At 43.7% G+C, this 25,680-nt stretch overlaps 2 protein-coding genes across 3 annotated transcripts in view; one reads left to right on the forward strand and one right to left on the reverse strand.

The window, feature by feature from the left end:
- The window catches only part of kcnt2b (potassium sodium-activated channel subfamily T member 2b), a 45,207-nt gene extending 31,193 nt beyond the window's left edge, over positions 1–14,014 (forward strand). The window contains exons 14-30 of one of the 2 annotated variants that reach the window (XM_080904862.1): positions 427–535; positions 4,787–4,895; positions 5,045–5,101; positions 6,636–6,788; positions 6,867–7,120; positions 7,479–7,803; positions 7,878–7,983; positions 8,062–8,234; positions 8,713–8,784; positions 8,869–9,003; positions 9,099–9,210; positions 9,937–10,038; positions 10,138–10,221; positions 10,304–10,432; positions 10,975–11,320; positions 13,084–13,168; positions 13,267–14,014. In XM_080904862.1, the coding sequence (XP_080760988.1) occupies positions 427–535; positions 4,787–4,895; positions 5,045–5,101; positions 6,636–6,788; positions 6,867–7,120; positions 7,479–7,803; positions 7,878–7,983; positions 8,062–8,234; positions 8,713–8,784; positions 8,869–9,003; positions 9,099–9,210; positions 9,937–10,038; positions 10,138–10,221; positions 10,304–10,432; positions 10,975–11,320; positions 13,084–13,168; positions 13,267–13,384 (2,469 nt within the window). In that variant the 3' untranslated portion in view covers positions 13,385–14,014. The remainder of the gene's footprint in view (positions 1–426; positions 536–4,786; positions 4,896–5,044; positions 5,102–6,635; positions 6,789–6,866; positions 7,121–7,478; positions 7,804–7,877; positions 7,984–8,061; positions 8,235–8,712; positions 8,785–8,868; positions 9,004–9,098; positions 9,211–9,936; positions 10,039–10,137; positions 10,222–10,303; positions 10,433–10,974; positions 11,321–13,083; positions 13,169–13,266) is intronic. The other variant, XM_080904863.1, reaches the window with a different exon arrangement.
- A 4,170-nt stretch (positions 14,015–18,184) lies between these two features.
- On the reverse strand, positions 18,185–25,579 carry LOC308411119 (E3 ubiquitin-protein ligase TRIM39-like). The gene is made up of 6 exons (XM_080904873.1): positions 23,561–25,579; positions 23,059–23,154; positions 19,965–20,195; positions 19,861–19,883; positions 19,646–19,764; positions 18,185–19,496 (listed from the first exon to the last, which is right to left on the reverse strand). The coding sequence occupies exons 1-6, from the start codon at positions 24,098–24,100 to the stop codon at positions 18,937–18,939; spliced, it is 1,569 nt and encodes a 522-aa protein (XP_080760999.1). The 5' UTR covers positions 24,101–25,579; the 3' UTR covers positions 18,185–18,936.
- Between the last annotated feature and the right edge of the window lie 101 nt (positions 25,580–25,680).

Genomic DNA, 25,680 nt, shown 5'->3' on the forward strand with positions numbered 1-25,680 from the left:
TTGTTGTTAGTACCCGCAAACTGACGTGCCTGTCAGCCACGGCTACTTTGAGTTTTTTCCTTGTTACTAAATTCTAGCAAGATAACCTTTTAGCTCAGAGCGCCGCTGTGTCAGAGTGCAGCCTCGCGCAGCTTTAAACTCCTGTTTTTCCTTTCACTGACTTTTCAAAATTTCTCTCAGGGCTAGTCTTCTTGAGCTCCCTCTCTCCATGCTCTTGCCACAGCCTGTCATAAAATGTCAGTATTTTATTACTCTGAGATGTTGCACGGACCATTCAGTTGCTGCATGCAATCAGTGCTTTAAGGGGATTATTATAGCTGAGCTAATGATGGGTTTCTTTCTCTTTTTCTCCCTCTGTTGCACTCTCACGCTCTCTCTCTCTGCCACTCCATTTATCTCACTACTCTCTGTTTCTAATTTTCTCAGGATCACCAGACCATCCTTCGAGCATGGGCGGTGAAAGACTTCGCTCCAAACTGCCCCCTTTACGTCCAGATTCTCAAGCCAGAGAACAAGTTCCATGTCAAATTTGCAGGTGGGCAGTGAGTGTGAAATCAAATTATTGGTCATTTGAATGCAGCTACTATTATTTGATCACACCAGGATGCAGGAAATAATGAAATGGTACCTGATGGCATTGACTCTACAAGTCTCTCTAGAGCTCTAATGGATGAAAGAGCATTCTTCCAAAATGGTATTCCCTCATTTAGTGGACGTCTAAAACATCTCCCACGGGTTGATGTCTGGTAAAGGCAAATGGACTGCTTCTGATAAAGAGCTTTTCTTACTCTAATTGAGTACTCAAAGCACTTTATACAACACGTCTCAGTCACACACACTGTTTATTTTTACTTTGGCTTGCAGACTGGGAGCAGTTAGGGATTAAACCACCTTCCAGTTAGTACATGACCTGCTTTACTTCCTGAGCCACCGTCACCCCGAGGTCATAGCATATGGTAGCTATTCAGAGACCCCTCACGCTCTGTGGATGCTGGCACTGTCATTCCGCTCACCACCACCTCACGCCCCCTCGCTGTGGGGTTCAAGTGTTCAGGTTTTTTTTTATATTCATCGTCTGTGTGTGTTCTCCTGGTCCAATTTGACAGTTGATTTTGCCCAATAATGTGACTGGAATTGCTTTGTCACCGGTGATGATGCGTAGCTGTCTAAAAAGACAGACGATTAGGTAAGCATTTTTACTTTGCTTCCGCAGAGAACATTATGCTCATTTTGGAAAGTTCACCACAATTTTCGAGTGTACGTCAACAACTGTCGTGCTAAATCTGGATCCTTTTACTATCAGCGGGCTGCAGCAGCAGCAGAGCTCTCTGTCCTTTCCTGCTCTAAAGATTGGCACAGCTTGGCTTTAAGCCTTCTGAGGGTTTCTGTGAGTTTTTACATTGCCTTTTGGAGAGCTTCCCTTCTTCTCCGGCTCAACAGAAGACGCCAGTCAATCATCTGTGAGTGAAAGAAGAGGACCCAAACTCTCTCTCTCATTCTCTCTCCCACTGTTTCTATCTCACTCGGTCGCTAGCTCACCCTTTCCTATCTCACACATCTCTCTGCCTACAGCCCTGGAGAAAGTCAGACTCAATTCTAGCTTACCGCCCTCATCCCAGCTGTCTCTATCAATGATTAATGTTTTACTTTGCTACCTTGGCAAAGAAAATCCCCTTCATTTGATGAGGTCTGCTGTTAAGCTAACCTGGCAGAAGAGCTCTTACCACAGGCAATTCTCCTGCAGCGCAGGTTCAACTCCACACTGGCACAGGCAGACCTTGTTGGCCTTTTTTATAAGCAAAAAGATAAATTCATGAGCTAAGCAGTGTGAATCTCCCGTTCCCGTGCTGAGAGTTTAGCTGCTGTAAAATCTATGACTTGCTTTGAAGTGTTATTTCACATAAATCCAGTTTAAAAATCCTCCTTAATCATTTCAAAGTATTGATTTAGCACTGGGTGATGTGAGTATTGTATCAAATATTTAGTGCTGAATACAAAATTCTTGAGTTCTGAGTAGGACTTTAGCCGTATACAAGGTACGGCTCTTCAAAATAAATCGAGTTTAACGTCCTCGAATCCTCAAGGCCTGGTAGATAGACTCAGAGAGCAAATAGCATGCTGTCACATGCACATTACTGTAAGTACAGATGCTCTGTTTTGACACTACTTAGAATAGACTCACTAAGCAATAGTGTGGGAGGCATTAATGAGCAAGAGATACAAGATTTAATTTGATTTGCAAAAGTGAATTAAAAACAGCTCAAGGTTCATTATAGATCTGTGGGTATGATGCTGGAGCAGGCCAGGAAACCCCTGAGGTATCTGAATAATAATAATAAAAAATTGGATCCAGACTGTCCAGGTTTTTGTTTTTAATGACAATAACCAGTTTCCCTGATTAGCACAACTTATTGTAGCCGCATGGTGTTGATAGCAGCTGACTTGTACAAGCAATAAAGGCCGACTGATTTAATTAGCTTCGCCGGCCGACCTGTGGTCAGGTTGTAATTGCACTCTTGCAGGGAGAGCCAATAGCCACATTTACATACAGATATGCACATTTGCACAAACAGGATTACACCTTTAATGCCTCTCTGTAATAGAAAACCAAGACCTTCAAAGTCAGCATGACAGGAAGCAAAAAGTGTGTCCTTATGTGTGTTTGTGCATGTGCGGTGTTCTAGTGTCAGTAATTGGTTTCACTCCTGGTCTGGGTCTAGGCACCTGAAGGAGAGAGGGCAGCAAGGAGGGCCGTGCTTGAGGGTAGAAAACTGGAAGCGAAGGGGCGGTGTTGAGGAAAGGTGCGAGAAGGACACTGGAAATTAAATATTGGAAAAATAAGATTCAGTTTGATGCATGGCAACCACGTCCGTGCACTGGGAGCTGGGGAAATGTGTGTGTGTGAGAGACTCAGAGAGAGAAAGAGGGAGGAATGCATGTCTAACAATAATGAATACTGTTCCTCTGTAGAAACAACATCAGTGTTTTTGTCTTTGTGCTCAGGAGGCTTCAGATGCTTGTTGCTCTATAAAACCTTCTGCTTTGAAAGGACTTCACAGGCAGAATAGCAAGATCCTACAGTGTGTTTGTTTGTGAGCTGCATCATGATGTGTTGAGCCGAAAGAACACTACTTCTCTAGCAGAATATTCACAATCAGCAGTTTCAATTGTTACGTCTCTCACCTGCTCAGCCTCTGGCACACACATACACACAAACACAAAGTCTGCTACTTTATCACAAGCTGCGTTTACATCATAGCTGGCCTCCTGTTTCTCACAGTAGCGGCTGAGTTGAGTCGGGATCTGACATTTCTCACCGGTTATTCAATGATACAGTGCACAAATTGTACTTTAGGACCTTAACATGCCCGTGTGCTCACCACTGTCGATAATGCAATCAAGAATTACACAGCAGGAGAAATGGATGCTCTGATTGGCTTACAAAAAACATTAATCGCTCTGTTGGTTTTTCTTTCAAAGAGGATGCTGAGCAGCAACAGGTAAACGAGGCACCGTCATCTGCGTTTGCTCAGTTTGGCTCGCTTGGCACCCAGGCAGCACTACGTTAAGTGCTCAATGACGTGAGTGGAAGGTGGCTCAGTGGGGTTGACACTGAATCACCGGCCTGTTGCCAGGTCTCACCCCCACCCAAAAAACCCCCAAAACAAACAGAAAAAACCGAGCAGCGACATAAAATTGATCCCATCTGAGTCAACGGGGACGGTGACAAACGTCAGGTGACATTTAGACATATTCCAATGTGAGATAGTGACATTTGATTGTGCGCTCGTGTCCTTTAATGTTAAGGATAGAGCCACAATAACAGTCTAATATGTAAAATGCATGCTACATTTTGCGTGTTTAAAGGAGAGGTAAAGTAAATAAAACCAACAGTTTTCTTTGGGAATATTTATTTAGCACAAAGTTCAGTGAAACTCCTGAGTAGCTTCCATATTTATTTAAATGTTCTTTTTTAGTGTTTTGAGCAGATAATTAAATGAACATCAAACTAAACTATTTCTGGTTAGCAAAAAATTAATAATAATTTGAATGAATGTGTTGCATGCAAAGAAAAAATGCCGCAAAGTTGCTGCTTGCAGCTCCTTAAATGCCTAAATGTGTTGTTTGTGTTTCATGTAATTGTCTGATGAATATCGTTGAGTTTTGAAGTGTTAGTTGGATAAACAAAACATATTTTCCAAGCACTGGGTTTGGACTGTGTGCACATGTGGTGGGAAAAAGGTTAATTAAGAAAAACTGCATAATTCAAATGAAAATATTCCTATTTAATACGTTGGTCTGATTATTAATCTTTGACCCGGATCCATCGATTTATAGACATTTGACCAATTAAAGGAAAAAGTTCAACCTTTGACTCCTGAAGTGAGAGTTTGTGCTGTTGTGGTCCACATTTGGAGGTAAGGGTCACTGCAAATCAATAAAAGAAGCTGTTGTGAGCAATCACTTTTATCTTCCAAGCAGATAATACCCTTGTCCACCAGGCACGAGGCGTCACTGAGTGTTTTGCTGCTATGTTACATGCTGGTAGAAGATGGAGGAGAAGATGGTTAGGGCATGTGCAGAGGAGGGATAGATGACATACTGAATAGATGATGATGAATGTGAAGCTGCCAAGCTGGAGGAAAAGAGGAAGACCACAAAGGAGATGACAGAAGAAAGCGATAGGGTCAGATGGAGCAGGCAAAAGAAGATGATCAACTTTTAAAAATAACAATGCGATTTGCAGATGCATCCTTTGTCCCTGTTCTCTTTTTTGTGCTTACAGACCATGTGGTATGTGAAGAAGAGTTTAAGTATGCCATGCTGGCTTTAAACTGTGTGTGCCCTGGTACCTCAACTCTCATCACTCTATTGATCCACTCCTCTAGAGGACAGTGAGTTCACTTGTTTTCTCTCTTCCTATCGTTCTTTCGATTTAACTGTCCACAGTACGCTGTTGCAGTCTCGAAATTCAAAAATGCAGTAAGCAGTCAAACTCGGCTGCGTCGCGTCTCTTCACTGTCACTCATCTTTATTTTTCAAGAACGGCGCACCAAGAGGCCTTCAAGCAACGTGTAGGAGCCTTTCAAGCCCTCAACAGGTAGAGTTTTCTTTTCCCACGTTTGTGCTCAAGGTTATCCCAAATTCTCTGTCAACTTCCACAGTTTGCATACTGTGCTGCAGATAGCGCTAACTTCCATTGTTTGCAAGGGAAACGTGAGGTATGAAACAGTGTTTGTTTACATGGTTACGCGTGAAGTGGAATGTTTTTGCTCTTAAGTTTTTCATAGTTTTGCCTCCGTACAAGCTGTCAGCTTTAATTCAAGACATTTTACAAACATCTGGATTGTTTGTTTGGGGTTTTTTTTAGGAATTTTCCATTTTTCCAAGGCTCAAAATTAATTGGACAAAATGACATATTTTAGATATAAGGCTTTTTTAATGTTTGGGTGAAAATCCTTTGCAGTCAAAGACTGCTGGGAGTCTAAAATCCCTGGATATCACCAAATGCTGTTTCACCCTTTGAGATGCTCTGCTAGACCTTTACTGCAGCCACCTTCAGTTGCTGCTTGTTTGTAGGTCTTTTTGCCTTCAGTTTTAATGCAAAATACCTGAAAAGCATGCAGTTGTCCAATTAATTAATTTTGAGCATCTGAAATTGTATGCAGGTGTATAAAAATGGCTGTAAATACTGAACAGTGTTGCATTTTGTTTTGCAAAAGCCCTTTGAATTAAAGCTAAAAATCTGGACTTCAATCACATCTTGATTGTTTCATTAGGAATCCATCATGGTGGTGTGCAGAGGCAAAATTACCACAATTATATCGATCATCTCAAGGGGAAACGCTACACTTGAGTGGGGTACAAATATTTTTTTAATTGCGAATTTTCACAGATGTTGTGTTCAAATATTTCAATTAGCTGTAACACCATTAAATATGTGCAGATTTGTGGCTAGGCTATATGTTTTTAGCATTTCTTTCAAAACAAAAACACGAACTAATGAATTAAATGAAAAATGTCAGATAAATAGCTAACACATTACACCAGCAGCTTCTTATTTAAAGCTTATTCAAATGTTGCTCACACAAGTGAGTGCAATAAACATATTTTTCAATTGCAAAAAGGCAGAAAACATTTAACAGTTCAGCAAAATGGTTCAACATGCGAAAGCAGGGTGTTTCATAAGTTTGCATCTATATCTGGACGTGATGCCATTTGCGACAATGCGACATGACGAGGATTTGTCCTCCTCCTCCCCTGCCTTGCACTTAGTTCCTGTAAACTGTAAATTTGCTATAACACTTTTTTATGTAATACGGTCTTTGTTGCAAGCCTCCCACATTCACACTGCCCCCACACCCCTGCTTCCTGTTATCACCTCTTTAGCTTCCGCGTCTTAAGCCGTATCCCCCTGTGTAAACTGCTGTCCTCCTAACTGTGCGAATGTGTTCATCTGGGACCTATTGTTCAGACAGCCTGGGTGTCCATGCGTGCATCGCTGTGCTCTTGATCAGCGGCTCTGACAGAGATATAAGATGTTACCTCCTCAGCCTTGATGGAAGAGCTGGATGTTTTGTGTAACATGTTTTAAAGGTCAGTCTTTCCCCACATGGCCAAATGTTTCCTCGCAGGGAGGGCGGTGCATGCTCGGCGGACCAATGGCACCGCACCTACCGACGGTGCTCGGCCAATGAGGTGCATCACATCCGTCTGGAAGAGAGCAAATTCTTTGGGGAATACCAGGGGAAGAGTTTCACTTTTGCCTCCTTTCACGCTCACAAAAAGTAAGCAATGATCTGCAAAAGCTTTTAAAGCACATGACGTTGCACAATTCAGAGCTGATCTTGTCTGTTTGGCTGCAGGTATGGGGTGTGCTTAATCGGAGTACGTAGGCTGGACACAACCAATATCCTGTTAAACCCTGGTCCGTGCCACATCATGGGAGCCTCTGACACTTGCTTTTACATCAATATCTCCAAAGAGGAGAACTCAGCATTTGTCAGGGGCCAAAGGGAGCCATCGTGGGGTGGCACAGGAGGAAATGCCAGGGGAGTGCACCAAAGCATCTACCATGGACTCACCCGCCTGCCAGTCCACAGTATCATCGCCAGCATGGGTCAGTCAGATGGGCGCCGCACAAAGACTGTGTAACATTTACACACTGACCTTCTGCTTGCAGTTTCTGTGTTGGTCAAAAATGCAAACCTGTTATTAAACTGTCTTAGAGAGTAGCTCAGTCACAGCTGCCAGAATTATGCACTCTCAAATTTGAAATTTATCCAAGAGATTAAAACAAACATTCATAGCATTTGAAGAGGAATTACCATCTATTTTATTATGGAGTAAATCACACTTGACAAGAGCAATAATGCCAGAAAACTGTGGTTTTACAAACACACCACCTAGTGGACAATGAGGAAAACTGCTGATCTACACCTGAATCCATGCTTAGATCCTCTGTGTGTGTGTTTTAGGCACAGTTGCCATCGACTTGCAGGACTCCAGTGACAGCAGTCCAGAAGGCCAGGATGCAGGAAGCGCAGGACCTGGCAGTGGGAGAGGAAGCAGAAGCAGCTCCAGAACAGAGACCGGGGGTGCCAACACCTTGGCTCTTCCCGCCATGGGAGACTCCACAGAGGAGAGGCGACACAGCATCGCCCCTGTCCTGGAGCTAGTCGACGGCGTCAACAACCCCACCTTTGACCTTCTGGGAGACCAGTCCGAGGACGAAGGAGGAGAAGAAGGCAAGGAGGACAGTGACAAAGATGAGAGAGCCCACTGGTGGGGTCAACACTGCGAGTGAGTAGAGTGATTTAATGTGGGAACATGTGGAAGTGGGTAAGTTCAGAGATAAATGTGGGCTTGTGCTGCAGGTGGGTGAAGGGATACCCGCTTAACTCGCCATACATCGGCAGCTCGCCTGCACTGTGCCACCTCCTGCAAGAAAAGATGCCTTTCTGCTGCCTGCGCTTAGACAAGGTATGAAATTTAAATGGCTTGCTCTCTCTATTTTCTACGCTGACATAGCCATCATCCTCCATCACTGCTCTTTTCTAGGCTTGTCACCACATCCCTTTCGAGGATGCCCGCTCCTACGGCTTCAAAAACAAGCTGATTATTGTCTCTGCGGAGAGTGCGGGGAATGGTCTGTACAACTTCATTGTGCCGCTGCGGGCCTACTACCGACCGAGGAAGGAGCTCAACCCTATTGTGCTCCTGCTGGAGAGCATGTGAGCGCAACATCTCTATTATTTCTTGTGATGCATTGGCTGTTATTGGAAACTCAGGCTTCAAAGTCAGCATGGTGGTGAGCTGCGTCTCATATACAGGTTGCAGAGGATGGCAGAATGAGTCCCTCTGTAAATAGCAAGTGGAGGAGAAAAACTGGTCACGGCGAACATGATTTGTGGAACGCTGAATGCTTTCAGGACAATGCTCTCCACAATCCTGTGTCGTGTTTTGTGGCTGGTACACAAGCGCAGTTGGCCAAATGAGAGTGGAATCCAATAAAAAGGCAATAAAAAGCTGAGTCACTCCTGTGTAGTGCTGTTATTTTCAGCTTTATCTGCAGGCTGTTTGGTTGTGCCTTATTTTTCAAGACTGAGTGAGGAGGGGTCTGTCACTGTGGGAACGTTAGCTCTTTATCATTGTGTGTATAAATCTCTACCGGTGGGACTCTCAAGTCTATTTGTGTTTTGATTGGTTTAGACCCGAAGCAGACTTCCTGGAGGCAATCTGCTGGTTCCCCATGGTGTTCTATACAGTGGGCTCTATCGACAAGTAAGACAACCCAAATCTGCTTGTTTCTTTATTTCTTTATTCTTATTTTTAGCTTTTTAATCGTCGTTCCTTCTCTTTCCACAGTCTGGACAGTCTGCTGCGATGTGGGATCACTTTTGCCGACACCATGGTGGTGGTTGACAAGGAGAGTTCCATGATTGCTGAGGAGGACTATATGGCTGATGCAAAGACCATCGTCAACGTCCAAACACTGTTCAGGTCTGCTTTGCCCAAACTTGTTCTTCAATCTCACACACTAGCTTCAAATTTTAATATCTCTCTCTGTGTGTCCTTCTCGTTTCCACCCCTGTCAGGCTGTTCCCAGGTTTGAGCATCATCACAGAGCTCACGCACCCGGCCAACATGCGCTTCATGCAGTTTAAAGTCAAAGACCACTACTCTTTAGCTCTGTCCAAACTGGAAAAGGTAAAACTCCATATTTTCTTTTACTGTCATTTCCTTCAATACAGACCTTATAATAGGGAAAAAACAGCATAAGGGGAAAAAATTGGCAGTGTGAAAGCCAATCTTTAGTGTGCCTTTCAAAATAAATTGATTTGCAGAGCTCTTTTGCCACAGCTCCTCTAATGATCTCAGAGTAAAACGTGTGATTGATCGTAAGCTTGTGGTTTTTGTTCCTTTCACCCATTACATCTTGCTTTTTTTAATATCTGTTGTTGTTGATAATGTTGTTCTCTGCGTGAAAGCTAATGAATCCCCCTTGGGCATCAATAACATCAATCAACAGAGCAGTAAATTAGTCACTGCTTGAAGTCTTAAAATGAATTTCAATACAGAAACAACAGTGTGATGAGATAAATTTACATTTCTCATGAACGCCATCGGCTCACAGTTGGAAAAAGGCCTTTAGTGGATTTCCAACCTCTTTTTTTTTTTTTTGGTTTGTTTTGATTTTGCTATGCATGGTGGGAGTTTAATCCAACATTAGATGCTAGTCAGATGCAGAGGAAAGTCTAATGTGGCCATGAGAGTGAATGTCACTTTGTCAGCGCTAACTTCAAGTCAAGGAAGCTTGATTTCATAACAGCTTAAAGAAGTTAGATTTTAAAAAGATTGTGGTGATTACAGTCTGTTGTTTTATTGCCTTTGGGACTTGTGTAATCCAAAAAATGCTGTGTGTCTGTTCTCCAGAAGGAAAGGGAGAAGGGGTCTAACCTGGTCTTTATGTTCCGCCTGCCCTTCGCTGCTGGGAAGGTGTTTAGCGTTAGCATGCTGGACACTCTCCTCTACCAGGTTTCTCAGACAAACTCTTACTGAATAACAAAGATCCTTCTCCTGAGTGTGCCGAGTGTGATCTATATCTACTGACTTTTTGTTTGAATGTCCTGCCAGTCATTTGTGAAGGACTACATGATCTCCATCACCAGGCTGCTGCTTGGTTTAGACTCCATGCCGGGATCAGGTTTCCTCTGTGCCGTAAGTAGCGACACAAGGAGCTCAAACTGTGTTTGGACTGTAACTGCTTATGATGCTGATTATTGTGTTGTTTGTCATCTAGATGAAAATCACAGAAGACGACCTGTGGATCCGCAACTATGGCAGGCTCTACCAGAAGCTATGCTCGTCCACTGGAGACAATCCCATAGGGATCTACCGAACGGAGGCCCACAAGCTTCCGGTCTCTGAGGTCAGCAGCTCCTCTTGTTTTGGTGTTGTATGGCTAAGAAATTGCTGACTGTCACTGCAGTTACTTTAATCTAAAGGTTATTAGATTGCATGCAATGAACACACTTTCTGCTTTTAAAGAGTTTCCTCGCTATAAAAAAATCAGTCAGGAAATTTTCCCTTTGGATTAGTTTAAATAGAAGAATCTGTCTTGATGCTAATCCTGTTTGTTCATGTTATGAAGACACTGATAGCTGTGAAGACAGTTAGAGCTTAGTTTTGATGTGTTTCCGCGAAGTGAAACAGACATAGTTGAATGAAATCTGCATAGTAAACATGGCGCTTTGGGAACTGAGAGCTTTGCCAAAAAACACTTGTGATTACATTCAAAGAATCTATCTTTTATTCATCATTTGTTTCTAATAAGATAAAGTGTTAATCCCGCTTTGCTTTGAGAAATCAGAAAACAGAACTGCCGCAGAACTGATTTAATGAGACCAGCGTGATAACAGGTTTACTTCACATATGAGGAAGTGTAAGCTTTTGCTTGTGTGTGGGTCTCAGTCCCAGGTATCTATCACAGTTGAGGACTACGAGGACACCAGAGAACCCAGGGAGCCCCTGTTATCCCGGACCAGCGTCCACCGGAACTCGACATCCTCGGAGCCCATTTCCACCTCTTCGCACTCTTCAGACCACCCGCTGCTGAGGAGGAAGAGCATGCAGTGGGCACGGCGGTTGAGCAGGAAGGGGGGTCGGAGTTCCAGCGGGTCCAAAGGGGGACCCGGCAGTGCGGCAGAGAGGATCAGCCAACAGAGACTGACTCTTTTCAGGCGCTCAGAGAGGCAGGAACTCAACGCGCTGGTGCGGACAAGGATGAAACATTTGGGCCTTTCTCCAAGTGGATTCAGTAAGTCTGCAGCAATTTGTGTAGGAATCTAACTGTTCCTGCTTTTGAGTGGTGGATGTAGCACACACAGACGGGAGACAAGTAGGTGTCAGGTCACCGTGTGCTACTAAAACAGCTTTAATGCATCTTGGCATCGATTCCCCAAGTCTGTAACTATACTAAAAGGACCAGAGGCTGTATGTAAAAGGTGGACACAGCTTCTGTAACAAGCCTCAGTCTGAGAAATTTTTCCAACACTGTCTTTGTGGTGTGACAAGTGAGGGATGGATCAGACTGAGAAACGGAGGTACACTGCACACCTGTAAGCTTTCATAGTGGAGCAACATGGCCACTGGATCTCCTTCACAAAGGGATCAAACATTCAGGTTTTTTTTAAATTCAGTATTTTTGGATTATGTAAGCGTTTGCCTTACTTTAAACTGCACTCAGTGGTTAGTTTTTTTTAGGTGCACCTTTTCAGCTGTTTGTTTACACAAATATCTAATCAGCCAATCACATGGCAGCAAGTCAGTGATTTTAGGAATGTAGACATGGCCAAGGAAGTGCTGAAATTCAAAATGAGCATCGGAGTGGGAAAGAAAGGCGATTGAAGGGACGTGGAATGTTTGTTGGTGCCAGGCTGTGTTTTGAGTTTCAGAAACTGCTGATCTGATGGGATTTTCTTCCACAAACATCTCTTGGGTGTACAGAAAATCACCAGAAAAAGAGATAATATCAGCAGTTCTCTGGCTGCTGTCCACACCAGGTCCCACACCTGTCAGCTAAGAACAGGAAACGCAGGCCACGGACTATCCAAATTTAGTCAACAGAAAATTGGAAAATGGTTGATTGTTCTGATGAGACTTAATTTCTACTGCCACATTTTGATGGTAGAGTCAGAATTTGGTTTAAACAACATGAAAGCATGGATCTATCCTGTCTTATACCAGGGGTTCAGTCAGGCTGGGTCCCTAAGTACCAACTGAGAATCATTTAAACACGACAGCCTATCTGAGTATCGTTGCTGACCATGTGTATCAGAATAGTGTTGCTTCTAGCAGGATTACACTTAATGTTACAAAGCTCAGGTCCATCTCAAACTGACAATGAGTTCACTGTACTCAAATAGCTTCCAGAGTCACCAGGTCTCGATCCAAAAGAGGATGTTTGGGATGTCGTGGAACAGATTGTTGAATTTATGCTGGCTTAAACAGACTACTTGCAAAGCGTACTTAATAAAGTGGCAGGTTTATAGTTGACATTTATAATAAGTAGTTTCTAATGTTTTTTTTTCTTAATTATTTACAAATAATTAGATTAAACTAATATTTTCAAGCCTTTTTACAAATAATGTGAAAATCCTCCGATTGCATTTGCACATTTCAAAATGTTACATAATTATTTCGAATAATTCCATAATTTACGTATTTCTGTGACATATTTTTAACATTTTGTTAGCTGTTTATCAAAATTAGCTACACCTAGACCGTCTGCATGAATAAAAAAAAACACATTAATACGCTGTAATCATCATTGTAATCATACCAGCCTTTTTATTTTTTCAAACTTCTGCTTCTACTTAAGCAAAGTATCTGTGTCGCTCACCCTAATGTTTACTATCTGTGACACTGTTTGGACTTGTGTCCATTTTTATCCAAATTCCTGTCATGTGACTCAGTGTAAGATAAAGCCTATTCTGCATGTGCGGATGTAGCACGGCCTGCTGTGTATCCTGTATCCTACTTCATTTCCTGCCTTACTAATCTCTTTTCTTCCTGTGTCAGACGGGATGACAGACCAAGGGAACAGACTGTCATACATCCTCATCAACCCTCCTCCAGACACCAGACTGGAGCTCCATGATGTTGTGTGAGTATACGGCAGCACACTTTTAGTGCTATAAGTGAAACCAGCACTAAAAATGACAAATACTACTGTGGTCTATCTGTCCTCTGTCCCATCTCCAGGTACCTGATCAGGCCAGACCCCCTCTCCTTGGTACCTAATCAAGGGAGCAGCAGGAAGTGCAGCACCGGGCTCTCAGAGAGCCACAGGTTCGATACGCAGGACAGCACCCATCTGTGAAGGACAATGAATAAATAAATAAATAAAGACAGAGAGAGAGAGAGCGAGAGAGACTAATGTACTGTCCAAAACACTGCCCGAGAGTCAAACGACACAATCACGAAGAAGAAGCATAATTTATGAAGTGGTGAGATATGAGGGGATACAGCCAGATGGCACACAGCCCTCATATTTCCTCCACATTCAGTCTCAGCAAACCCAGAGGTGCCAGGCATGCATGGACCTTTTCTATAATAGGAATGTTTTATTTATGCACCTTCCTATTTTCAAAGCAGAGAGCTGCGGACACAGAAGTGCATTTAAAGAAAACCTTTACGTATTTATATCTGTGTACGTGCATGTTATGTACTGCATCATGTACTGTATGTATGTCTGTGAGTATGTATGGCTGCACCGTGTGAGTGAGTACGCGTGCGTATGCTTATGGATCGAAAGCAAGACACTGCCAATTTCAAACCCGGACAGCCAAAGGAAGCTGCTGCCAAATGAAAGTCAAGGGATGTGTTGTTATGTCCTTTCCCGTGTTGTCACACTTTTGTCGTTCGATGTATTTCAAGAAGACACCACAGTCTGCACCCCTCCCTCGTGAGATTTTCTGGGAGGGGGTCGTTTTGGGGTTTTCTTTTTGTTAACCTCTCGCTCACACACTCAGTTTACGCTCACCAGCAGCGGAGGAATCCAAAGAGCACCAGTCTCAATAATGGACAGCAAGCTTATATCATCAGTGCAGGGCATTCGGTCACACTGTTGTCTGAGTTTCTCATAGTTTTTTAAATATACATATGCGAGTCCTCTCTGAACAAATCGGACCCACATTTGTTGTTTTTCTTCCCGAAACCTCCCTCTGCTTGTGTCAGTGTCAGTGTGAGCCGTCCTGCTGCCAGCTTGCTTTTGCTGACACGCATGTTAGAGAGGCAGGGGACGGACAGAATAAAAGGTACAGAGACTCCAGTGTCATGCCATCCAGTTTACGACGAGCCCTGCAAGAAATACGACCATTGTGAAGCCTATAAACATCAATTTGAGAGACTGTCCGTTTTGAAGCTAAATTATAAGCCTCACAATATATATATATTTTTGTTGCTATATTTATTGCACGCTGCTATAAATATCCACCTTCACAAGACATTTCTTTAGGTTTTAAACCTATTGTGCAATTTGGTTTCCGAAGAAGATTATTCCTCTCAAAACAAGTGAACGGCGTGCTGTTCAGATCACTCTCCACACCCGAGGTTAATTTTTTTCCTCTTTTGAAGAGTAAATCATTTGTTACTGTGGACATTTATGCCGTTTGTTTATCAAGGATTTGCAAGCCTCTGTAAATCTTTTGCCAGATATTCAGAGTGCGCCGTTTCACACAGAAATGGCGCAATCATGTGCCGGGAATACAAATCCCTGCCAACACCACTGCTGTAGCTTCAGTGCCATTATAACAGGTGGAAATATGTATATATTAAAGGCATTCCATACAGCTTGTCATTGCTTTGTTGCTGTTTTTTTATTAGTTTGTAATGCCAGACACGGAATCTAAGCGCTTAACACAGTTGATGAAAACTACTTGACATCAGTGCTTTCACATTATTTTCTTATCTAAATGAATCGTTTAATTGTCTGACAGTCTTTTGTGTGGTTTACTGAGCTCACATTCAGAAGCTATTTTTGCTGTGCTACATCAACACTGTGCATGAGTCACACTAAATGGCCCTAAATCATCTACTGTAATGTCACCGAGCTCACGTACAACTGCATAATACTGCTGCATGTGTTTTAGTAGTTGGTCTGCGCACCCATATGGCTTACATAAGTCTACCACGGCCCCTCGTGTCTGTGCTGGTAGTTAAGTTAATGTGGACAGTGTGTTTTTAACCAACGGTCATCTCACTGGGTGAGTTCCTTTCTTTTCATAACCACGAAGCCCTTTGTTTTCATTGCTTTGCACATGTTGTTCTTGTTGGGCTTTGGAAAAAAAGACTAACACGAATCACACTCCTCCTCATCCTCCTCCTCATCCAGCATGTTTTACACGTTATCACCATCATCATGTCTGGGTTCTTTTATTTGCCATTATATGTGTCTTTTCTTGCTCTGAAGTTTATTTTATCTTGGAAAAGCCTCAAAATAGGGCCCATGTGCACATGCTTTACTTGTCATATTGAATGGATATTATGCAGGCATAGCGACAGAACAAACATGGGTGTGTCCAGGCTAAAGACTAAACAGTCAGCTGAGGCTGAATGAGAAAGCTTAAACTGTGCAAACTGAGGCAGAGGAAATGGAGCTTCAGCCAGTCAGCATGCTTAACACTGGAGACAACAGAGGACCCCCACCCAGTGAGAAAACTGTTGCAGGAAGTCAGATGAATCCACAGCTGAGGTAACAGCCCTAAACCTTTGTGCCACTTTATAGGAGTCGCAGTAAACTGCTCCCTAACTGTAATAGAAAATGTGTTTAAAATGATGTCACAGGAGATGGAGCAAAAATGCAGCTAAGACAAAAAAATAGTATAACTGATGGATTGCATCTTGTGATTGTTTACATTTCTTTCTATGTATTTACAGACACAGGAAACGGTGACAAAAGAAGCATCCTGTTGTCCAACTGAGTGAGGGCACTACAGCATCTGTGTTCAGAAGTTTACATACATGAATATCTTGATATTTTTGTTTTTTAATGGTTTCTTTGAACTGTTTTTTTCCACTGTGGGATGTAGTCCAGAAGCCTTCAAAACCAGTTTTGATGTGAATAGGATCAATGTTCTTCTGGGACATCCAAATGTGTTTACATGTCAACAATCTAGCTGTTGGTTTGAGGTGACGTCAAAGAATTTTGAGGTAGTCCTCCTCTTTCATTATTCCATCCACCTTGAATGTTCCAGTGCTACCGGCAGCAAATGGCCCTCCATGGATCAGACTTGTTTACACACTACATTCCACAGATGCTCACTTGGATTTAGATCTGGGGAATTTGGATGCCACCCTATTAGAGCACTTCGCTCTCGCTCTGCAGGCTTACTTGTTGTTCCTAGAGTATTTAAAAGTAGAATGGGAGGGAGAGCCTTCAGTTTTCAGGCCCCTCTTCTGTGGAACCAGCTTCCAGTTTGGATTCGGGAGACAGACACTATCTCTACTTTTAAGATTAGGCTTAAAACTTTCCTTTTTGCTAAAGCATATAGTTAGGGCTGGACCAGGTGACCCTGAATCCTCCCTTAGTTATGCTGCAATACACGTAGGCTGCCGGGGTATTCCCATGATGCATTGAGTTTTTCCTTTCCAGTCAGCTTTCTCACTCACTATGTATTATTAGACCTCTCTGCATTGAATCATATCTGTTATTAACCTCTGTCTCTCTTCCACAGCATGTCTTCCTTCTCTCACCCCAACCGGTCGCAGCAGATGGCTCCGCCCCTCCCTGAGCCTGGTTCTGCCCAAGGTTTCTTCCTGTTAAAAGGGAGTTTTTCCTTCCCACTGTCGCCAAAGTGCTTGCTCATAGGGGGTCATATGATTGTTGGGTTTTTCTCTGTATCTATGAAGCGCCTTGAGGCAACTTTTGTTGTGATTTGGCGCTATATAAATAAAATTGAATTGAATTGAATTGAAGTCAGCTTCTCAAAGTCATTATTGTGCTCCTTTTTATGGTCCAGTTGTGCCCATTGTTGGGACGGGTCAGCACGGGCTACACGGACACTGGTCTGTGCTATGTAGCCCTATACACGACAAACTACGATACACTATGTATTCTGACATCTCCAGAACCACCATTAACTTTTACAGAAATTTGCTACGTTAGCTTATCTCTAGAATTGGACCAAATGGGTCAGCTTTCACTCTCCATGTTTATCAGTGAACCCTGGCTCCCCATTGTCCCTTCCTTGGACCACTTTTGATAGATACTCACCTCTGTGGACTGGGAACACCCCACAGGAGCTTCAGGTTTGAAGATGCTCTGACAAACAGCCCATTTTCCCTGCTTGTGACACATCAATTTTGAGAACAAAGTTCATTTGCTCCCTAATAAATCCCGCCATGATGAACAAATACTGAGTGTTATTCACGCTACATTTTAGTGGTCATGTTATGCCTGATCATTGGATGTTCTCCTGTTATAGTCTGTACATACCAGGGAACAAACAGGCCCCGCCTCCACCACTAGCCCACTGTTCTGATATTTATCTGACTGTTCACTATTGACCGCCCCTGATGCTCCACTTTCTTTCTTTCTCTGTCAGACGCCACTGACCTTTGTTGCATAAAACAGTACACCCAGCAGGAGGTCTCCCTGGTGAATACAGTGGGTCTCAACCTGCTGATTAACAAAGCAGGGGTTCTGACCAAAGGCCCCCTGCAGGGTGGCAGGCTAGAGAACATGCAGACTAAAGTCCACAATAATGTTGAGCATCAAAATAAGGACTGAGGAGGATAAAATACTACATCTAAAGCTGTCTTGTATTTTTTAAATTAGAAAAAGCAGACTTTAACTCTTGCTCCTTCTGGTCCTCATCATTAGATTGCATTTCCCCTTTAGAAGAAGATCTAAAATCGCATGCATCATCATCCCTACCATTTCTTTTTGCAGCATAAAGGTAAGTGATCTGCCACCCAAAAGCTTGATCTTACTAACATGTAACCTCTGCACTGACATTTTTGTACCAGCCTTCTCCTCTCCGACAGGAGAGGACAAAACAGCCTTTTCAGTGTCACAACCTGGCAGTTCCATGTGTGGAGAAGAGGAGATCAAGTTTCCAGTTACATCTTGTATAAAGGACGCAATAAAATAATGTAGAGGGACAAGAGTGGTCTCAGAATATGATCATTTTATTAATTAAGGACAATTACCAAGCAATTATGTTCAGCATTTATACAAACAATGGTTGCGTGTATGCGTCATCATTGCATGGAAAACAAGCTGTTGCAGGAGTCACTGTACAAAACTTAAAGACTTAAAGACACACTTAGTCAGATAAACTAAAACTGTATAATATTTTATAAAACAGTTGTTGCAAAGCCATTAAATTCAGAATGATCACGTATGAAAAAAGTCCAGGTCAGATGAGTGAAAGTGTGTGTTCTAATGATTATACCGGCAGTGAATGACAGATCTGTGTCACATTTGAACCGGGCGGGGGGAAAAGCAAAACTTAAATCATCTGTGACACTCGCATGAGGTTGTTTGTGTTTTTCTGAACTAGAAGTGAAAATAATTGTGTTCCAGTGTGAGGAACCACTAGGGGGATATTGATGTTCATGACAGTAGGCAGGAGATGCTTAGTGTGACAGCCTGCCTGGCTGAGAAGTATAATGGAGCCTTGCTGCATAATTATTGCAACTGCGTCCCCTTGTTCACTCTAAAGAGCCTCTTTTGGCTTCGTAACCTGCAGTCAATCACTAAATGAACCCAAGTGAAATAAACCAATTACTGCTGTCATCACTCAGCTTGTGTCGTGCTCATTTTACCAACAATCATGCACTGACATAATTTGCTTAATCATTTGATTCACACTTGGGTCATATAATGAATTTCAATTCTACTGATGTCCTTTCTAAGGTCCTCACTAATCACCACGTCGCGCTGTTCCACACAGCCACCTTGGCGGGGCAGATTTTAAGAGGTTTGGGGTTGTTTCCGTTGATGTTAGCACCAGGGCAGAAGAAGGGGTACAACTTCTGAGTGAAGAAGTCATTGAAAGTGTAGATGGGTGTCATATTGACAGGGTTGGAGAAGATGACCTCTCCAGAGTCGTAGTCCAGCTGCACCCTTACTCGAGTTAGCTTCCCCTCCAGATGCAGCGGGGTGCTGGGCCTTGTCATGGCTGAGTACTCCCCCTCAAAGTATGAGATCATCCAAAAGCCGCCCTCGGGACAGCCCGAGATGCGGCCCTTCCTGTCAATGGACTCTTTGACCACCCCGAGCATCCACTCCACTTTGTCGCCCACCTCTACCTCCCAGGCGTGACGGCCTGATGTAAAACCCTCTGAGCCCAGAACAAACACAAAATGACCAAACCGTTCAGGATTGTCCGGGAGTTGCTGCAGGGATCCGCTGTTGGCCACACTGGTCAAATCCGAGGTGAGGGATAACCAGGAGTAGGCAGTGTTAGGATCCAAGGTGATGGGTGCTAAAAGATTACACATAGTCGGTGATTAAGAAGAAGAAAGAAATTTGAGATACGTTGAACTGTTTAAATGCAAAGATCTCTAAAAGAAAAAAAAAATCTTCCTTGGTGATGTATACAAGAATGTGTCACAGAGTCACGTGAGTTCTTACTGTACTGAACCAGATCCACCATTTTCTCCCACACGTGGTACTTGAGGGAACTGACATGCTTGGTCACATTTATAAGAGCACCTGAGACTTTTTCTGGATTCTTGGGTAGGATCTGTGCTCTGTGAGAGGTAAAAGAAACACAAAAAGAAAGTAGTGCTGAATCACTAGCGTTGAAGCTGGCATGACGCTGCCAAATACTTTTTTAAACCTCCTACCTTTTCTTTGTGTTTGTATAATTCTGAAATAAGGAAAGAAAGAGTTATAAGCAGTGTGTTTCGTGGCATGGATGTGATGCGGAAAACCGTTAAGATCTGCTCACCTGAAGGAAATTAACATCACTGGATGCAATCTCGTTCTCAATGGCAATGACAGCATGGGAGAAGGTGAGGATATCTCTGGCGATGCTGTCAGACTTCTTCTTCACTAGCTCTTTCTTCTCCTTATCGTCTTTCTGCAGAGTGGCCAGCCGTTCCTCCTCCTCCCTCCGGAGAAACTCCCGCAGCTCCTCAAACTCCTCTTTGATCTGCTTTTCTGTGGCCTGAGTCTGGTTCTACACATGGGAATATGGATCAATGTAAAAATTCATTTCTAGTCTAATTTTCTTTCTTTATCCATACTTCCTCAAAAGGGACTTGAGGTGCAACCCACCAGCTCATACCAAAACATAATGTCCCAGAAGTGTTCTGTTGGATTTATGTTAGGCGAGAGTGAGGGTCAGTCAGTGGTATCAGTTCCTTCGTGTTGCCACTGCCTAGCCAATGGTGCCACTCCCTAAACATGATTGTTTCATCATGACATTCACACCAGTGGGCTGCTGGAGGTTATTTCGTAGGACTCTGGCAGTGCTCATCCTGTTCCTCTTTGCTCAATGACTCGGCCTCTGTGTGGAAAGGTTTTAGGAATATCACAAACTACAAGCCTAAAACCCCCCACTCCACTGATGACTTGCTCTTGGCCAACATCCTTAATGACTTCTACTGTCGTTTTGACGAGCCATCAGGCAGCCTTCACACCTCCAACGGCCCCAACAATAGAGACACTTTGGACACTAATTCCCCCACCTCTCCCCCCTCCATAGAGCCATCACCACCTTCAAACCGTTCACCAACAACACCCCCCTCCTCACCCCACACAAAAGAGGATTTCACACCACCTCCTCCCACCACAACTCTTCATATTCATGAAGCAGATGTGAGGAAGCAGTTTAAGAACCTGAATGCTCGGAAAGCTCCCGGCCCAGACGGCGTGTCTCCTGCCACCCTCAGACACTGTGCAAACGAGCTGGCCCCAGTGTTTTCTGGCATTTTCAACTCCTCACTGCAGGCATGTCATGTGCCTGCCTGCCTCAAGTCCTCCACCATAATCCCTGTCCCCAAGAAACCTAGGATCACTGGACTAAATGACTACAGACCCGTGGCTCTGACATCTGTGGTCATGAAGTCCTTTGAGCGCCTAGTTCTCTCCCATCTCAGGACCCTCACGGCCCCCCTCCTGGACCCCCTGCAGTTTGCATATAGAGCCAACAGGTCTGTAGACGACGCCATCAACATGGCCCTACACTTCATCCTGCAGCATCTGGACTCCCCAGGAACCTACGCCAGGATCCTGTTTGTGGACTTCAGCTCTGCCTTCAACACCATCCTTCCAGACCATCTCCGAGACAAGCTTTCCCAGATGAATGTGCCTGATCCCATCTGTCGGTGGATCACTGACTTCCTGACGGACAGGAAGCAGCATGTGAGGCTGGGAAAGAATGTCTCGGACTCCCGGACCATCAGCACCGGCTCCCCTCAGGGCTGTGTTCTTTCTCCTCTGCTCTTCTCCCTGTACACCAACTGCTGCACCTCCACCCACCAGTCTGTCAAGCTAATCAAGTTTGCAGATGACACCACCGTTATTGGGCTCATCTCGGACGGGGACGAGTCTGCCTACAGGAGGGAGGTTGAACGTCTGGTGTCCTGGTGCAGCCACAACAACCTGGTGCTGAATGCCCAGAAGACAGTGGAGATTATTGTGGACTTCAGGAAGCACACAGCCCCACTCCCCCCCATCATCCTGACTGACACCCCCATCACCTCTGTGGACTCATTCCACTTCCTGGGTACCACCATCACCCAGGACCTGAAGTGGGAGCCCACCATCACCTCCGTCATCAAGAAAGCCCAGCAGAGGATGTACTTCCTGAGGCAGCTGAAGAAATTCAACCTGCCAACACGGACGATGATGCAATTCTACACTGCAATCATCGAGTCCATCCTCACCTCCTCCATCACCGTGTGGTACGCTGGAGCCACTATCAGGGACAAACAGAGACTGCAGCGTGTTGTGCGCTCTGCTGAGAAGGTGATTGGCTGCAGACTCCCATCTTTGCAGGACCTGTACACCTCCAGGACATTGCGGCGTGCAGCTCGGATCTCAGCTGACCCTTCTCACCCTGGACACAGTCTGTTTGACCTGCTCCCCTCAGGCAGGAGGCTCCGGTCCATTCGCACCAGAACCTCTCGCCATAAGAACAGTTTCTTCCCCTCTGCTGTTGGACACATGAACAATAACCATATGACTGTCCCCGCCACTAACACATGACCCTACGCTGTGTTCACTGTATCATTCCATGTTTGGCACTGATCACCACCTGCACTCATGTATATATCTTTCTACGTAGCACTTTTAATTCTTATCCCTACTTTTATTTTTTCCATGTCTATTTAAGTGTTATTTATGACACCATGTTTGCACTGAAGCACCGCAGCAATTTCCTAATGTTGTAAACCTGCTCAACATTTGGCAATAAACCCCATTCTGATTCTGAAACGAGCAAATAGCGGTCCTGCTGACAGGTTAAGGACTTTCTACGGCTCTGTCCACCTCTCCTAGAATAACGTCCTCTCTCCTGGAATCTCCTTCACGCTACTGAGACTGCGCCGGGAGAGACAGCAAACCTGAAAATGGCACATTGATGTACCATCCTGGAGGATCCGGACTACCTGTGCAATCTGCACAATCCGGGTATTGCCTCAAGCTACAAGTAGTGACACTGACCCTAGACAAATGCAAAACTATTGAAAACCAGAAAAGAATGGAACAAATGTCAGTGGCCTCCACTTTTAAAACCATGTTTTTGGATGGTTGTTTCACTGTTGCCCATCTAGAGTACCTGTTGTTAATCTAATTAGCACCAAGGCAACTGAAACTGACCATCAACCCTCTCTGCTACTTAACTGACCAGATCAGTATCCTGGAAGTTTATCTGATTTGATGTTAGACATTAACTTTTTTGAGAAGTATATTTCACCTGCTCTGAGACATTAGCTGACATATTTACACACTTAACATTGCACTGCTCAACTTCAGTCACTGTTACGTCAACTTCAATGTCCTCTAGTGTTTCGTGGTATCTGAGTGTTTATTGATACCTTGATATGCACAGTTGTGTCATCACACTCCTGCTTGGCTTCATAGAGGCAACGCAGGTTTTTCTTCAGAGGAATCAGCTCATTTTTCAGCTCTGCCTGAAGAGCGAGGATAAAGAGTCATATTTATCTTATTGTACATTGAACAATGTTAACAGTTTTCTCAGTTTGCAAAAGTATCACCTTCTTCAATTTGAAAGCAGTAAAGTGACATTTTCAAAGGAGGACTAAAAGGTCAAAGGTAGTTTGCTTAAATGGCAAATAGTTCAACTGTATTTATGTAGCTCCAATTAAGAATAGCAGGTGCTTATTTCATAAGGTGAAAACCGCATACTATACAAGAGAGAGCTCTAATTATTATGTGAACCTCTATAAGCAAGCGCTTGGTGATAGCAGGAAGGAAGAACTCCCTTTTAACTCCTTCCAGCATAACAAGGATCTGTGCGGAGTAGACATCTGCTAAAGCTGGATGTGGGTAACAGGAAAGGGAACAAAAGTACAATACCTTAAGATCCTGAGCACCTTCTTCTATGGGACACACTCGATGTCCGAGGTGCTTCTTGGAGGTGTGACACACACAGCACAGGACTTCAAAGTCATCCAGACAGAAGAGTTTGAGAACTTCCTCATGTGTACTGCACTTAAAATCCACTGTCACTGCTTGTTTCCCTGTATCACCAGCCCCAGTTCCCGCTGTGGCTCCCCTGCACCCGTGCTCCTTCAGGAAGGTTTCGGCCACATTCTTCAGAGCCAAGCTGACTGTGGGCTCAGTCAGCGAGCACTTCCTCCTGCAGACAGGACATTCACGCCTGGCCTTCTTCTTGTTCCAGAACTGCTGAAGACAGGCCCGACAGAAACTGTGGCTGCACTTGAGCACTACCGGGTCCTTGAAGATTTCACAGCATATAGGACAGGAGAGCTCATCTTCCAGCATGGAGCCTGACTGTGACGAAACAGCTCGAGGTCGCAGGAACGAATTTAGCTTAGAATTCTGAAAGAAGGTAAGCTTTAAAGGCTGGGAGGAAGCGCGTGGGCGCAACGCCATGGTTCTTGATGTAGGGTGTGTGGGAGGGGGAGCTGCTGTCTGTAAGTACCCTGCAGGGAGTCCAGAGAGCAGTCTGGACACAGTTTATGAGCAACCAAGGTTATAGAGCAACAGGGACTTGAAGAACTTGTTTACCTCGCTTGTAGTAAATACAGGACATGTCACCACCCCTCATTTGTTAGCCTCAGGGAAGCTTAGGAAACTGGACACAGTCCAGCCTATTGAAAATTCTTCTATGTAGAAAAAAGGTCGTAATAGTGAACCAAAGTTAAACTTTAAGCTTTTACCAGGTAAGGTAACACTTACCTGGTAAAAGGTCTGTTGTTCAAACTAGAACAAAGACATTGTGTACTCACAAACCTCGAATAAAAATAAGCTTGAAGTATAATAATAGCAAAACAAGTAATTTTGCTATTATTGTCATTCTTGGGACCCTCTGGAGCAGGTGATGTGGCGAGGAAGGCCAAATCCAAGCCAATTACAGATATAGTTTTTACTCAATTATTATGCATAACCCTATTTCTCTGTTCCTTTTATTTATGTATTTACTATTACTGTCCTTATTATCATTATCTTTGTTATTATTAGTCATTCTTATTTAGTTATTTATGACATCTCTCCATCTATATCTCCTCTCAGTAATATCATTTTCTAGAGCCTCATACATCACCATGTCTGACATTCATAGTTACAGAGGACATCCTTGCATGTGCAGCGCGCACACACACACTCTTGTTACTCATTTCATTAAATACAATGTTTTTTTCCTCATTTGTACTGTCATTGTCTCATCTTCATGCTTCAAATTTAGTGTCACGTTTAACAAAATATTTATTGTTAATTGCAATTATATTTGACGTTTGGTCTCATAGACTTTCTTTGCACTTTTTAGTGAGACTTGGCCTGTCTGCAATGTTTGAACTGCAGTAACTCATCTGAAAATCCTATTAAAGAAATGCTGAAAAAGCCCCTTTATAAAGTGGCAGGAACATCGGCGGCTCTTCAGTTTGTCACCTCCCTCCATTGAGGCCTGTAAGTGACCTTGCTGAGCTTGACCAGCACTATCATGTTGACCCAGGGAGATCTTATTACCTGCTGACACCTAGTTCACTGTCTAGTTAAATGTCATTTATATTTCAAGAAGACACAGGAGCGAGAAGAAACACAAACACAGAAAGTGCTCTCGGGCACGGTTTCTCAGAATCTTGGAAAAGACTACGGGTTTGTTGCAGTTTTGTCTCTTTGTTTCACAATAGTGGCTCAAAGTGTTGAATAAACTCATCCAAATCAAGATTTTTCAGACCAGACGCCACGGGGCAGTTTGTTGTGCTAAGTTGATGAAAGAAGAAACAGAAGGACGGCTGCTGTGTGGAGGTTATTGCATTATATTTGGACACTGACACCGGTGTAATACAAAGCCATCAAAATAATGTCTTCTCCTTAGTTTTACAGTATTCTAGCATCATAACCCATTTAGGTATCCATGAACTCTGAAAGAATCAAACAAAACTACAAAATAGCTTCATACATTTGGATATACAGAAAAGGCTAAACACCCAGAGTTCTTTAAGACGTGTGTT

This window comes from Rhamphochromis sp. 'chilingali' (genome assembly GCF_963969265.1).
Source record: "Rhamphochromis sp. 'chilingali' genome assembly, chromosome: 15".
NCBI classification, from domain to species: domain Eukaryota; kingdom Metazoa; phylum Chordata; class Actinopteri; order Cichliformes; family Cichlidae; genus Rhamphochromis; species Rhamphochromis sp. 'chilingali'.